The sequence below is a fragment of the Dipodomys ordii genome, unplaced genomic scaffold (genome assembly GCF_000151885.1).
Source record: "Dipodomys ordii isolate 6190 unplaced genomic scaffold, Dord_2.0 Scaffold167, whole genome shotgun sequence".
NCBI lineage: Eukaryota > Metazoa > Chordata > Mammalia > Rodentia > Heteromyidae > Dipodomys > Dipodomys ordii.
Window position 1 is genome coordinate 1042109 of NW_012267383.1, and position 16294 is coordinate 1058402.

Here is a 16294-nt window from a genome sequence, read left to right on the forward strand (position 1 = left end):
CTCAGTGGTAGAGCACTTGCCTTGCATGCCTGAGGCCCTGGGTTCGATTCCTCAGCACCACATAAGCAAAAAGAAAAAAGCCGGAAGTGGTGCTGTGGCTTAAGTGGTAGAGCGCTAGCCTTGAGCTGAAAAGCTGAGGGACAGCGCCCAGACCAGAGTTCAGGCCCCACGAGCGGACCCCAAAAAAAAAAAGAGTCTTTCAGATTTGGGGCTGGGAAGGTGGCTCAGTGGTAGAGCGCTTGCCTTGCATGCATGAGGCCTTGGGTTCAATTCCTCAGCACCACATAAGCAAAAAGAAAAAAGCTGGAAGTGGTGCTGTGGCTCAAGTGGTAGAGCAGTAGCCTTGAGATGAAGGGCTGAGGGACAGCGCCCAGGACCAGAGTTCAGGCTCCATGACTAGATCCAAAAAACAAAAACAAAGAGTCTTTCAGATTTGTCTGCTGAGACTAACTTTAAATTGTGATCCTCAGATCTCTTTCTCCTGAGTAGCTACGATTACAGGCATCTGGATCTAGTAACAATTCTTGATTGAAGTCTCTACACTCTGTAATACTAACTAAATGGCAACTTACTTAGTTTTCCAAAGCATTAGTTTTCCCAGTTATGTTATATCTATGGGGATAAGTTTATCTATCAATATCATTGATTTATTGTGAAGGTGTTAAGCAAGAAAATTTGTACAAATACTAAGTGTACAATTGGCATTGATAGCTGATGTTATTGTTATTATTAGCACTGTTAGTCCCATAAAATCCACTACACATCATGCTTAGATTGTGACAACCTAACATACTACTATTTAAACTATAACTTTGTAAAATTAAATAGTCAAGGTATTTATTTAGGCGGATGGTGTAGCTCAGTGATAAGAGCGCTTGCTTAGCACTTATGAGGTCCCGTGTTCCATCCCCTGTACTGGGCATTGGTTCCAGGATTAAGAAGCCAGTAAATGGGTGACGGGTGAGTGGAGAGCATCTCTCTAACATGTTTGAGGCCATGGGTTCCTTCTCCCACATTGCAAAAATTCCTAATAAGCGTTGTTTCATACTGTGTGCCATACTTTATTTTTAGAAAGGAAAAAAAAAACTTCCCATTATCTCACTTCCTTTTTAAAAGAGAACTTCATGTCTCACTGCTTGTCTGCCCCGAGACCTCAGCTTTTTATTCTGTTTGAATAGCTTGTCCCATTTTGTTTAAGGAATCTGTTGAGAAGTGTTAGTTGATGATTATCTACCAATTAATTTTAGTTTCAAATGAAGAAGAGTGAATATTTATGAACATGATTTTGGTACTCTATTTTTTTGTTGTTGTTGCTAACTTAGTCAACTAAGAACAGAGTGAATTCTGAAATAATGGAAGTACATTTTTTTCAGACTGTCATGGGACTTAAATTGGGCTCGGGCACTATCCCTGAGCTCTTCAACTCAAGGCTTGTACTCTACACATTTGAGCCACAGCGCCACTTCCCATTTTCTGGTGGTTTATTGGAGATAAGAGTTTCACAGACTCTCCTGCCCAGGCTGATTTTGAACTGCAATCCTCAGATCTCAGCCTCCTAAGTAGCTAGAATGACAGGCAGGAGCCATCAGCATCAGGCTTTTATTTTTTTTGGATACAGGATCTCACTGTGTTGCCAAGGCTGGCTTCTTGTTATCTTCCTGCCTTAACTTCCCAAGTACCAGGGACTATAGTTATGCCCCAGGGTGCCTGGCTCCTAGAACTAGATTTTTTTTTTTCCTCTCAGTGTCATACAGTATAAAGAGCCCACAACAATAAGTTTATAACCACTCTTGTTCAGAATTGTGCTACCAAAGTGAATTATTTAATCCCTTCACACGTGAGTTAGTGCTATTATCTGTATTTTATCAGGGAAGAAATTGAGGCTCGGGGAAGCTAAGTTCAGAATCACACAACACATAAGCTAATGCAGTGACATCAAGAATTGCGTCTGCTCAGTCTTTGCCCAAATACTGAGCCTCCATAGTAGCTGTACTGGGACTGTACTTAACCTTTTCTTACCTGTCTCAATGTTTATTTTTAAATCATTAACTCATTCTTCAGCTCTGTTAAGGAGGTATCATGCTAAATACTTGTGGAATATGAAATGAAACCTCTGGAAAATGCCTTTCATCTTAGAGAGATTTCATTTAGGTGAATATGGTAAGAGAGTCATTACATTGATTTATTCTCTGGTGATCTCCTTCATCCTTCCTGATTTTGTAAGGGACATTTAAGAGCATACTTCATTTCTTATTCACTGATAAAACTTCCATAAAATTTAAAGACGTTCTGCACACTAAATAATTACCACGAAAACCCACCTGCATGAAGGGAGAAGGATTTCAGTGATGAAAATGTCCATTCAGACTGATTGGAAATTCTGGGCCATGACCTGTTGAAACAGATTCAGTCTATCATCTTCAAGATATGCACACAGGAGTTACTTTACTGGTAATTAGCTAGAATCTGAAGTAGAAAATGTTCTCAGGAGGTGAAGGCTCTTTTCTGAGGACTCCCCCCCACCAAATTTTTTAAAGGCACTTTGTTTTGCAGCCATGAAATCTATGAGCAGTAGAGTGGGAAGAGGGGAGTGTGACCCTCTTCAAAAGAACAGTGGAGGAATAAAAGATGGGGAATTTAAACACCAGTGTCTAACTTTTGATACCACTAATTAAAGCCTCTGGAACATTTCTGCTTACCTCCTTTAGCTGTTGACAAAGAAAATAAGCAGTTAGGGCTGCCTACGGCGCTCTGTGCCTTGCAGCACTCTGCTCTCTTCTCTTGTAAATGGTGTGTGGATTAACCTTGCCAGAGTCAAAGCTCTTTCTTGATAAATTGTTAGTTATGCCCAAGCAAATACCAAAAGTTGTTGATTCTGGAGTTTATAAATCATCAAAGCAAAACTAGTATGCTGATGGCAGAATGTGGGATTCATATGACCTGCATTTTTTTTTTTTTGTTTTTGTTTTTGCCGGTCATGGGGCCTGAACTCTGGATCTGGGCGCTGTCCCTCAGCTCTTCAGCTCAAGGCTAGCACTCTACCACTGGAGCCACAGCTCCACTTCTGGCTTTTTCTGTTTATGTGATGCTGAGGAATCGAACCGAGGGCCTCATGCTTGCAAGGCATGCACTCTACCACTAAGCTACCTTCCCAGCCCATGACCTGCATTTTTAATGCAGTAGAATTTGACTAGCTTTGACCAGTATTTTAATGTTACTGGTAGGTGGTCTCTGAGGTGAAGATGGCAGATTATTGGTATGTTGAGCAAAGAATTGAACAAACACAGACACAGAAGTAAAGTTGCAAAGCAAGGACTTTATAGAGGAAGTTAGAAGTGTAATTGCAATGATGGGCTCAAGCTAGGTGACATAAGAGCAAGCACATAGTTAAAAGCAGTTTTTTTAGGGTTCAGGTCATATGGGAGGAGTTCATGGTAATAATAGTGGGCTGAGCTTAGGAGAATGAGGGATCATGATTTGGAAGGGATCTGGGCATATCCAAAGATGCCATTCCAGGATTTTAAATATATGTATGAGATGCAGCCAACATGCATGACACCTTAAGTAGTCATTTGTTCTAAAAAGGTCATGCTCAGAACACATGAGTTTCTACTGCACACGTACCTCAGTTAAGTTAGACCTGAGATTGTCTACTTTTAATGAGAAAGTTCTAGGCAAACTGACCGCTTAATTACTCCCAAGCAGCAGTGACTTTGGGGTTTGGGGGTGGTGGTTAAGAACACTTGGGTGTTTCTCAGGGCATGACTAGGAGAAAGAATCAGTTTTAGCATTCTTTTTCTGTAGCTAACCTGCCTCATTAATACTATTAGCTTTATTTTATGATAAGCTTAAGAGCATATTATGATAGTTCAGGGTAGAATGCTTGCCTAGTAATGTGCAAAGGGCCTGCCTGGGTTTGATCCCCAGCACTGCAACAATAACTACAAAGCAAAATGTTACCATAAACAGCCAGCCCCACCTTGGCTCATGCCTGTAATCCTAGCTACTCAGGAAGCAGAGATCTGAGGATCCTGGTTCAAAGCCAGCCTAGGCAGGAACCTCTGTGAGGTTCTTATCTCCAATTAACTACCAAAAAGCTAGAAGTAGAACTGTGGCTCAAGTCATAGAGCAGGGACAATGCTCAGGCCCTAAATTATTCATGATATATATATATATATATATATATATATATATATATATATATATATATATATATATATAATTTATTTTTTGTCAGTCATGGGGCTTGAACTCGGCCTGGGCGCTGTCCCTCAGCTGTTGTGCTCAAGGCTAGTACTCTACCACTTGAGTCACAGTGCCAATTCCAGTTTTCTGGTAGTTAATTGGAGATAAGAGTCTCATAGACTTTCCTGCCTGGGTTGGCTTTGAACTGTGATCCTCAGATCTCAACCTTCTTAGTAGCTAGGATTACAGGTGTGAGCCACTGGTGCCCAGGTTATTCATAATTTTTTTTTTTTTTTGGTCGGTCATGGGCTTGAACTCTGGGTCTGGGCACTGTTCCTGTGCTCTTCATCTTAAGACTAGCACTCTACCACTTGAGCCACAGCGCCACTTCCTGTTTCTTTTTTCTTTTTCTTTTTTTTTTGGGGGGGGGAGGGTCCAGTCGTGGGCCTGAACTCTGGGCCTGGGCGCTGTCCCTCAGCCCTTCAGCTCAAGGCTAGCGCTCTACCACTTGAGCCACAGTGCCACTTCTGGCTTTTTCTGCTTATGTGGTGCTGAGGAATCTAACCCAGGGCCTCAGGCCAGCAAGGCAAGCACTCTACCACTGAGCCACCTTCCCAGCCTCCACTTCCTGTTTTCTAGTGGTTTATTGGAGATAAGAGTCTCACTGAATTTCCTGCCTAGGCTGGCTTTGAACCATAATCCTCAGTCTCAGCCTCCTGAGTAATTAGGATTACAGGTGTGAGCCACCGGCACCCAGCCCTGTTCATGATATTTTTTAAACACTAAGGTCGGCTGAGATAGATATGGGAGACTACCCCATATAGGCATCCTTTTATTAGTCTGACTTTTTATTGCTCATCTACCTGACCATGTTACCAGGCCATTGGCCACTGCCTATGAGTGATTATAAACCAAGAAACTTGGGCTTTTACCTTTGTTCAGCTCTTATGTCATTGTTAGGGAAAAAAAGTGTGTGAGTCAGTCACCAGCTGAGCTCACTGCCTTAAGTTGGAATGATGGCCTTTTAAACAGGATGTGGCCATTCATCTGATACCTGCTATCCATAAAGCAAGCAGCTCTGTTTTTAGTCTGATGAAAAGTGACAATAAACCTGGCAATTTCTCACTGAGTTCCAGTCAGTCCGGGGGGAAAGAGGCTGCCTTGCCCTCATCTTGGTAATGAGTGTCAGTAATAAATTATTCCCATCTCACTGGGGAACTCTTAGGCATTGCCCTCTCCCATCAGAGTATTTTCTGACCTCACTGATGATATCATGAATATTTTAGGTTTCACAATTCGATGCATTTCTATCATGGCAACAGTTTCAGTTCATCTCTGAATACAAGGTCAGAATTGTCCTTCTGATGGAAACTTTCTAGCCCATTATCCCAGTAATTGCCACTGAAAGCTGCTTGGCAGGCTTTTGGCATAGCCACAAAGTGGCTGTATACCAGCCACTTTCCCTTCCATTCTGTCTTTTGGGCTCATGGAGACTTACTCAGTTCATACTGTTTGAGGGAACATCTCTGTGCTTTCTGTGCTATAGTAGAGGATGAGGAAAGCATTTTCTAGGCTTTCCTTCAAACCACTATCCTCAGATCTCAGTCTCTTTAGTAGCAGGACTTCAGGTATGAGCCACTAGTACTTAGCCCGGTCACCATTTCTTGAAGGATTTGTGTTTTTAGAAGATTGGACATTTCCCTCAATAACAGTTCAGTAACCAGATTGCTAGGAATTTGATTTGACTACTCAAATCCCTGTGCCTTTCATCTTAGGTCCAACTAGGAGACTGAAACCATATAGTACTTTGAATAGAAGCATGTTAAGTATAATAATGCTCTAATAGAAGATTAACTGTGGAGACATAAATAAAACTCTAAAGAATACCCCAGAAAGGACCCAACACTGCCAGGCACTGGTCGCGTATGCCTGTAATCCTAGCTACTCAGGTGACTGAGATCTGAGGATCGTAGTTCAAAGCCAGCCTGGGCAGGAAAGTCTGTAAGACTCTTATCTCCAGTTAACTTCCAGAAAACTGGAAGTGGTGCTGTGGATCAAGTGGTAGAGCACTAGCCTTGAGCTGAAGACTTCAAGTACAGTACCCTGGCTCACAGTTTAAGCCCCATGACCAACCAAAAAAAAAAAAAAAAGGACAAACATGGAAATGGGACCCACATTCTAAGCCTGTAGGTTATGCCTCACTGAAGAAATTGTGTTTATAAAGAAGAGAGACCTAGCCACTGGTGGCTCACTCTGTAATCCTGGCTACTCGAGAGGCTATCTAAAGGACATAGTATGAAGTCAACCCTAACAGAAAAGTCCATAAAACCCTTATCTCCAGTTAACCATGAAAAAAAAGCAGAGTTGGAGCTGTGGCTCAAGTAGTAGCAAAAAAGCTTAAGAGACAACACCCAGACCCTTAGTTCAAGTCCCAGTACCAGCATAGAAAAAACAGAATAGAGATAGTCAACACACCTAGGCCAGAACTGATGTTGGTTATTGATCTAAGACAAACCTCCAAGACACAAGTTGCTATTAGGGGCACCACAGTGGGTGTGAGTACAGAATGTACAGTGTCTTGTTGGAATGGCCCTGAGAAGGTGGCCATTGAGGCCAGTTACTGGAGCACTACTCTCTCTGGGCGTGGGATAGTGTTCCACCAGATGTTTTCATATCTTCATACCACTAGTCAATAAGTAGCCGAACACTACCCATTGCACACTATGGTATATCCATTGCCCTCTATTGGCAAAGCTTGGTATTGTAAAGGAAGGTGCTTAGAAGCCAGCCAGGTGATATCACTTAAACATGTACTCAGTGGGTTTGCCACTGAGAGCACTGTGGTGTTGGAATTGATCCAGTGCTCACAGCTAAACCATGTTGTTCTTTAGTAGGACATGTAGCCTCACTAGAATAACATCTGTCTGTATAACCTATAAAATATTCAGCGTCCTCTTTTTTTTTTATTACATTAACATCTGATACTTGCTAACCAGCCTTTTTGTGGGTACAAGGACTAGAGCTTGAACTAAGGCCTCAGACTCTTGTAATCTCCACTTCTGACTTTTTGTATATATGCCAATCCAGGGGCTTGAATGCAGGGCCTGGGCTCTGTCCTTGAGCTTTTTTGCTCAAGTCTATGCTCTACTACTTGAGCCACAGCTCCACTTCTATGTGTCGGTGTTTGTGTCTGTGTGTGATTAATTGAAAATAAGTGTCTCATAGACTTTTCCTGATGGGCTGGCTTTGAACCATGATCCTCGGATCTGTCCTCCTGAATAGCTAGGATTATAGACATGGGTGCTCAGCTCGCAAAGCTATTTAACTTTTTTATTTACCTGTTTCTGTGGTACTGGGAATCAAACTCAAGGCTTTACATATACTATGGAACTGGGCTACATCCCTAGCTTTAGTATATACTCTATCTTCCCTCCTAATAAATAGATCGGATTTATTGGAATATCTACACTGTCACAGAACTGTCTTGATTTCTGACAGCTCACAATTCAAAGCAAGTCTTCATTTTCTTAGACCCTGTCCAGAATTATCTAATGAAAACCCAAATACTGTACAAGAGTCTTTCTTCACTGATATTTCCCTAAGGGTGTGCTTTCCCCTTCTCTGAAATGAGTAATGGACACACCCAGCTTGCTCAAGTAGAGATCTGTTACTGGATTTTTTTGACTGAAGGGCATTGATAAAAGACATGTTTATAAAAGTAATTTTGTGTGTGTGCATTTGTGTGTATGTGTGCATGCATGTGCTGCTGGTACTGGGATTTGAACTCAAAGCCTCATGATTTTCTGTGAATGCTGGCATTCTGTCACTTAGGCCACATCTCTACTTCCAGGTTTTTAACTAGTTAATTGAAGAAAAGAGTTTCATGGTCTTCTCTGTCTGGCTTAGCTTTCAACCTTAATCCTGAGATCTCAGCATTCTGAATATAAGTAATTCTTAACCAAATAAATTTTCTTCCTTTTTTCATAAAAAGAAAAAAAAATCTTAAGGCATTCTGAAGTTGGAGATGAAATATGCCCCTACTTTAAATTATTAAAGGGATTTTAAGTAATTCTCTTTTTCCTATTTAATGTTCTTAAAAAATATAGTTCTTTTTTTTAAATCTAGAGTTTCACTTTAGGGAGGTTTTATGATTTGGTTTGTTTGTGGTGCTCACACCTGGTAAGCCTGCACTCTACCACTGAGCTACTCTCCTAGTCCATGTTATTTTTTTTTTTTTTTTTTTTGTCGGTCGTGGGGCTTGAACTCTGGGCTTGGGCGCTGTCCCTCAGCTCTTCAGCTCAAGGCGAGCGCTCTACGACTTGAGCTACAGCACCACTTCCGGTTTTCTGGTGGTTTTTTATTGGAGATAGGAGTCTCGTGGTCTCTCCTGCCCGGGCTGGCTTTGAACCGTGATCCTCAGATCTCAGCCTCCTGAGTAGCTAGGATTACAGGCGTGAGCCACCAGCGCCCGGCTTCCATGTTATTTTTTGTTGTTAGTTTTGTTTGGGTATTTCATTTGCTATAAATATGGTCTCACTATGTATCCCAGGCTAGACTGGAACTTGTAATTCTCCTGCCTTAGCCTCTTCAATACTGGGATTATAGGCATGTGTCAACATTCTTAGCTAAACAGTTCTTAACCTCCTGAGAACAAAAATCGATCTACTTAACATAAAACTTGCAGATTAGTGCATTTTTATCCAAATAAGTTACTAATTTACTCCAAAATAAATTGAGCTGGGTATAGTAGCTCATACCTGTAATTGTAACTACTTAGGAGGCCCAGGCCATACCTACTAGTGTGGGCAGTGGTGCTTGACTGTCATCCCAGCTACATGGCTAGATAAGATTAGAAGGATCATGGTTCCAGGCAAGTCTAGGCAGAAGAATCCTTGAGAATGCATTCAAAAGAAGAAACTGAGTGTCATCCTAACAAAGATGGAAAACAAAATTAGGTGGTTTGAGGTCCAGACCCCTGCCAGGACAAAAAGTGATACCCTAAGCCAGATGTATTGATCCAAAGTCTATAATGTTACTTAGGTAACAGAGATCTAAGGATATGTTTTGAAGCCAGCCCAGACACAAAGAAGTTTGAAAGCCATCTCAGCCAATGGCGGGGCATGGTGGTACATGCCTGTCTTCCTAGCTATAGGGGAAGCACTGTCTGGGCACTGTGGTATATACCTGTAATCGCCAGTGACATAAGAAAGTAGGAGGATTGCAGCCCAGGCTGCATAACTCAAAACTACCTCAAAAATAACCAATGCAAAAAGGATGGAACCAGATGCCAGTGGCTCATGCCTGTAATCTTAGCTACTCAGGAAGCTGAGACCTGAGGATCATGGTTCGAAGCCAGCCCAGGCATAAAAGTCCATGAGACTCTTGTCTCTAATAAACTACTCAGAAAAAGCTGGAAGTGGAACTTTGTCTCAAGTAGTAGAGTACCTTGTCTAGCCAAACAGTACTGAAAACAAAGTGAGAGGCCCTATCTCAGAATAACCAATGGAAAAAAAAAAAGTGCTGAAGGCATGGCTTAGCAGTTAGAGCATATAATTAATCACAAGGCCCTGAATTCAAAACCCAGTGTGTGTGTGTGTGAGAGAGAGAGAGAGAGAGAGAGAGAGAGAGCCTACAAGCTGGTTGCTGGTGGCTCACGCCTGTAATCCTAGCTACTCAGGAGGCTGAGATCTGAGGATCGCGGTTCAAAGCCAGCCCGGGCAGGAGAGACCGTGAGACTCCTATCTCCAATAAACCACCAGGAAACCGGAAGTGGTGCTGTAGCTCAAGTGGTAGAGCACTTGCCTTGAGCTGAAGAGCTGAGGGACAGCGCCCAGGCCCAGAGTTCAAGCCCCACGACCAACCGAGAAAAAAAAAAAGAGCCTACATTATGTTAGATATTGTGCTAAATACTGAGGTTACAAACTTTTTTAGAAAATAAAAACTAATCCTTGACTGAAATGGATGACCACAGAATAGAATCTAAGGATATTTCTCTAATTTTTTTTGTAATTAATTATGGGTCTGTCTTGCCTACACTGGGGGAGAGGTGGTGTGCATGTGTGTCCATTTGTCCATGCCATGTCATGTAATTGAGTTATCTGTGTGCTCATATGACTAACTTGGTGTTTGTTTTAAAAATATTCATGTAAATAGGTTTTTCCCTAAATCTTGGTCTTAATTAATCAAATAAGGAATTTTTATCAGCAAGGGATTTTCATTACATTTCTACACATGCATAGAATGTATCCTGATCAATTTCCCTTCCTCTATCATATCCCTCCATTCCCTTGCCCCTTCTTGAAATGATTTTAATAGTTTTCCAAATAAGGACATGTGTTTGTGCATGCATGTGTGTGCATATGTGTGTGCCAGTCCCGAGGCTTGAACTCAGGGCCTGAGTCCTGTCCATGAGCTTTATCACTCAAGGTTAGCACTCTGCCACTTGAGCCACAGTTCTACTTCTGGCTTTCTGATGGTTAATTGGAGATAAGAATCTCAGGGAAGTCAGGCGCCGGTGGCTCACACCTGTAATCCTATTTACTGAGGAGGCTGAGATCTGAGGATGGAGGTTCAAAGCCAGCCTGGGCAGGAAAATGTGAAACTCATCTCCAATAAGCCACCAGAAAACCAGAAGTGGCACTGTAGCTCAAGTGGTAGAATGCTAGCCTTGAGCTGAAAGAGCTGAGGGACAGTGCTCAGATCCAGAGTTCAAGACCCATGACCAAAAAAAAAAACAAAAAAACAACAGTCTCAGGGACTTTCCTGCTCAGATTGTCTTTGAACCATGATCCACAAGGCTCAGCATTCCAAGCTAGGATTATTGGCATATGTTACCGGCACCTGGCAAGGACAATTTTTTTCAGTATACACTTGGACTGTAGACAATTCACTGCAAAATCCCATTGTAGACTGTTGAAGACAGTCATTTAAAAATTGTAAAATGACACAAGCCAACTTAAAAATTGTCAGTGTTAGCCGGGTGCCGGTGGCTCCCACCTGTAATCCTAGCTGCTCAGGAGGCTGGATCTGAGAAATGTGGTTCAAAGCCAGCCCCGGCAGGAAAGACCATGAGTCTCTTCATTAAACCACCAAAAAGCAGGAAGTGGTGTTGTGGCTCAAGTTGTAGAGTGCTAGCCTTGAGCTGAAGAGCTGAGGGATAGCACCCAAGCCCAGAGTTCAAGCCCCACAAACAAACAAACAAAAAAAAAAAGGTCAGCGTTCTGTTTATGCTTGGTCATGTGTTCATTGAATTGATAAGTAGCCTCCAATTATTTTTCTTAAAAATCCTCCCTCCAGGCTGGGAAGATGGCTCAGTGGTAGAGTGCTTGCCTTGCATATATGAGGCCCTGGGTTCTTTTCCTCAGCACCACATAAGAAGAAAGAGCTGGAAGTGGCACTGTGGCTCAAGTGTGGTAGAGTGCTAGCCTTAAGCTGAAGAGATGAGGGACAGCATCTAGGCTGAGTTCAGGCCCCATGACCAGCCCCCTCCCCCCAAAAAAAATCTATCATCTGCTGTCATCAATCTTTTTTTTTGTCATCAATCTTAAACTCCAAAATTCTGAACCCCATTGTAACTGAAAATCATTTTGTAACTGATGTATCATCAAAACCAGATATGAACCAAAGTGTGGCCCTATTTGTAGTCTCTGGTTTTTCTGCCCTACTGAAACACTTGCATGATTTTCTTTAAAAATATTAAGGTATTTGATTACAATGGCTGCCCTAGGTTATGGCTTAGACACCAAATTACCTTTAAAAATTTTTTAAACTTAAAACTGACTCCACAGATTTTATTAGAGATTGTGGATGATAGATTGTAGGGATTAGTTCATATGAACAAAAAACAACTAAAAAAAAATCTAACCTTTAGTTGGGCTCCAGTGGCTCATTCATGTAGTCCAAGCTTTTCAGGGGGCTGAGATGTGAGGATCACAGTTCAAAGCCAGCCTGGGCAGGAAAATCCATGAGATACTTACCTCCAATTAACCAGCAAAAAGATAGAAGTACAGCCAGGCTGGGAAGGTGTCTCAAGTGGTAGAGTGACAGCCTTGAGTGAAAAAGTCAAAGGATAGTACCCACATCCTAAGTTCAAGCCCCAGTACCAGCACCAAAAAAAATAATGTGAAGGAAATCATTGAACTTTTCAATTATACAGTTAGGATGGGCTAGAACTGACATATTTTCTACAGGATCATCCAAAAACATTTTGTCTGTGTTTTGCTTATTTTTAGCATCACATTTTTCTGATATTTTCAAGCTTACTGCAGCAATATGTGTTTACTTGGACTCTTCCCTTCCATTTCTCCTTGTCCTGTGCAGATTATCAGCACCTGATGACCGTGGCAGAAGGCATCACTACACTTCTCTTCCCATTTCAGTGGCAGCACGTTTATGTGCCCATTCTCCCTGCCTCTCTACTACACTTTCTTGATGCTCCTGTCCCTTATCTGATGGGTCTTCAGTCCAAGGAAGGAACTGACCGTTCTAAACTGGAACTTCCTCAAGAGGTAAACTTCCAATGAATGATGAACCTTTTGCTGTGTGTTCATTCAAGGTCCAGATATGGTTCAGTAGCTTTGTCTTCCTAATGTGTCCTATGACAGTGTCCCATGTATAGCTAGCTTAGGGTCTGAGCCCTAGAACGCATGGTGGTTCCTAATGGTTGCTGCAACATAACCATTTAGCCTGGACAGCTGCGAGCCGATACCAAAAAAAAGGATAAGCATAAAATTTCATAATTTTTGAAGGTTGAGTAATAGTAGCATGATCTCATTGTTTTATTATTCTAATGACACTTCATTTTAAGCACAGTGTCCTAAGTTTAATATCCCTCTGAAATCATTGTTGTGAGGTGAATTTGTGTTTGTGTGTGTGTGCGCGCACACGTGCGCGTGTGTGCATGTGGACATGCACATGGGCCCCACTCCTGGGGCTTGACCTCACAGCTTCATGCTCTGACTTGGCTCATTTGCTCAAGGCTGACACTACTACTTGAGCAATACCTCCACTTCTGGCTTTTTGCTGATTAATTGGAGATGTGAATTTCACACTTTTCCTACTGGGGCTGGCTTTGAACCTCAGTCCTCATATCTCAGCCTCCTGAGTAACTAGGAGCTAAGCTGTTGATTCTTGGCTTGAATTTGACTTTTGACCTGTTATTATCTTCCAACTAGCTGGATTGATAATTGAAATATCAAATGCTTTATGCTCTCTCTTTTTTAAGTATGAGACTATTTTATCAGTCTATTCTAAATGCTATAAATTAGTATGACCAGCAAAACAAAAGTTTTATCCCTTTTTTGCCACCTTAATGTTACTATGTTTTCTGTGGGTTTTTTTTGTTGTTGTTGTTGTAATTCTTAACTCGCATATGTATGTGGGGGTGGGAAGATCATTGTGACATTTCCATGCATGTTTACATTGTATACCAATCAATCTCATCCCCCCCCCACACACACATCCTCCCCTCCCCACTTTCCCCTTCCTAAAGCAATTTCTACAGGTTTCATCATTTCTGGTTTTTGTGATGCAAATGATGTACTTCAACAGGATTCACCCTCCTTCATCCTCCTTGTTACCCCAAACCACTTTTCCTAGTACCTATCATGTGTACTATATATATTTAAGTGTTGCTTTTGTTTTTTGTGTATCTGGGTCTCATGCTTGATAGGCAAGCACTCTTACCACTGAGCCATATCCCCATCCCTGCACTGGTTATTTTTTAAATAGGTGTTACTTCCTGCTTGGGCATGTGCCTAGACATCTGGCCAACTATGCTAGCTTCCCATCATAGCTGAATGACTGGCAAGTGTTGCTGCATCCTCTGTTGAGATGGAATCTTTTTTTTTTTTCTGCCAATCCTGGGGTTTGAACTCAAGGCCTGGGCACTGTCCTTGAGCTTCTTTTGCTCAAGGCTAGCACTTGAGCCACGGCGCCACTTTTGGCTTTTTCTGTTTATGTGGTACTGAGGAATCAAAACCAGGGCATCATGCATGCTAGCCAAGCACTCTACCACTTAGCCACATTCCCAGCCTTAGCTGGCTTTGAACTGTGATCCTCAGATCTCAGCCTCCTGAGCAGCACCCATCTCACCCATGGAGTCATGCATCTAGGCATTCTACCTTTAAGCCTTATTCACAGCCCTGAGGTGGAATCTTGTGAACCTTTCTGCCTAGACTGGTCTGAAACTGCAATCCTCCTTATCTCAGCTTCCCAAGTAGCAAGGATTATAGGCAATGAGCCACCTCACTTGGCTCAACATGTTTAAGAGGAAAATAAGCACAAATTCCTCAGATCATTTTGAGGCTAATGTTTATTTTTAATGGCACTGAGAATTACAGTACAAAGCTTTGAAATGAAATATTGATGAGAGTCCTATTACATTATATTATTAGCTGTTTAATTAGCACCTTTCTTAATAAAAACCCTCTTGCTGTGCTTCACTTTTGTTCATGTTTCCCATAGAGATTCTCATTTTAATAAGTGAATTTAACACACTAAACCACAGTCATACTCAGTAATGATTCCTGTAATCATCTACTGTTACTCTTAATCTAATGAATGTTTCCATAAAAGAGAGCTTGACTCAAGCCAATATCAAGTACAGACATGTAGCATCCTGTTTGGACTTCTTTGCTTTCTCCTTCCTGCTTTGCCCTTTTCTCTGTTTTCCCACTTTTCTCTTTCATTAAATTAATCTAGTGTCTTGTGGGTTCCCAAGTAAAGCCTTAAAATTTTCTTTTTTTTTTCTTTTTTTTGGGGATCCGGTTGTGGGGCCTGAACTCTGGGCCTGGGCGCTGTCCCTCAGCTCTTCAGCTCAAGGCTAGTGCTCTACCACTTGAGCCACAGCGCCACTTCCAACTTTTTTCTTTTTGCTTTTGTGGTGCTTAGGAATCGAACCCAGGGCCTCGAGCATGCAAGGAAAGCACTCTACCACTGAGCCACCTTCCCAGCCCCAAAGCCTTAAAATTTTCAAGGAGAAAGACATAGATCTGCCAAATGAATTTTGTTTCAAGATTTAATGACATGTTTTAGTTTCTTGTTGCAATATATGTTAATCAAATGAATTTCTCTAAGACAATTTAAGTACATAAATAAGTATTGTTTTTCCATTTAACGAGAGTAATTGTTGAAAAGAATTTTATGCCTTCTTAATATTTTTGTAGCTGGAAAATCTGAGTCTATGTCTGCCCTTGGACTCTAAACATAAGTTAAAATTTCTAAAAGCTCTTGTGATGGCTATGATTTTCTCAGTTTTCAGCCAGGAGCTCAACACAATTTAATGTGTGTACACTAGTCTAGGGTAGAATGACATGAAATAGTCTGAATCACTGTGAAAATAGCAGTGCTGTGTAGAAACTAGAAATTAAGTGCATCATTATATGAGAAGAAAAGACTAGCAGTTTTGTCACTGTACTCATATCTTTGTGCAATGACATAATCTGCTGCACATAATTTAGGGGAGGAAGTAAATATTAAAATAGCCATTTTAAGTGAGCCCCAGTGGTTCATACAAGTAATCCTAGCTATTCAGGAGGTTGAGATCTGAGGATCAGATTTAAAGCCTGCCTAGGCAGGAAAGTTCTTGCAATTCCCTTACCTCCTATTAGCCACCCAAAATCAGGAAATGGAGTTGTGGCTCAAGTGGTAAAAAGCTCAGGGACAGTGCCCAGGTCCTGAGATCAAGCTCCAAGATACACACACACACACACACACACACACAGTTACTTTAAAAAGGAATTTAGCTTGTGGCCAAAATCAAGCTCCAAGACACACACACACACACACACGTGCGCGCACACACGCGCACGCACACACACACACACACACACACACACACACTTTAAAAAGGAATTTAGCTTGTGGCCAAAATCAGGAAATGGAGTTGAGGCTCAAGTGGTAGAAAGCTCAGGGACAGTACCCAGGTCCTGAGATCAAGCTCCAAGATAGACACATACACACGCACACATACACACACACACAAAGTTCCAAGATAGACACACACACACACTTACTTTAAAAAGGAATTTAGCTTGTGGCCAAAATCAGGAAATAGAGTTGTGGCTCAAGTGGTAAAAAGCTCAGGGACAGTGCCCAGGTCCTGAGATCA

The 16294-nt window shown here is 41.8% G+C and overlaps 1 protein-coding gene across 1 annotated transcript in view; it reads left to right on the forward strand.

The window, feature by feature from the left end:
- The window catches only part of Dennd5b (DENN/MADD domain containing 5B), a 164433-nt gene that overhangs the window by 85998 nt on the left and 62141 nt on the right, over positions 1-16294 (forward strand). The window contains exon 5 of the mRNA XM_013033412.1: positions 12505-12692. Coding sequence (XP_012888866.1) covers positions 12505-12692 — 188 coding nt within the window. The remainder of the gene's footprint in view (positions 1-12504; positions 12693-16294) is intronic.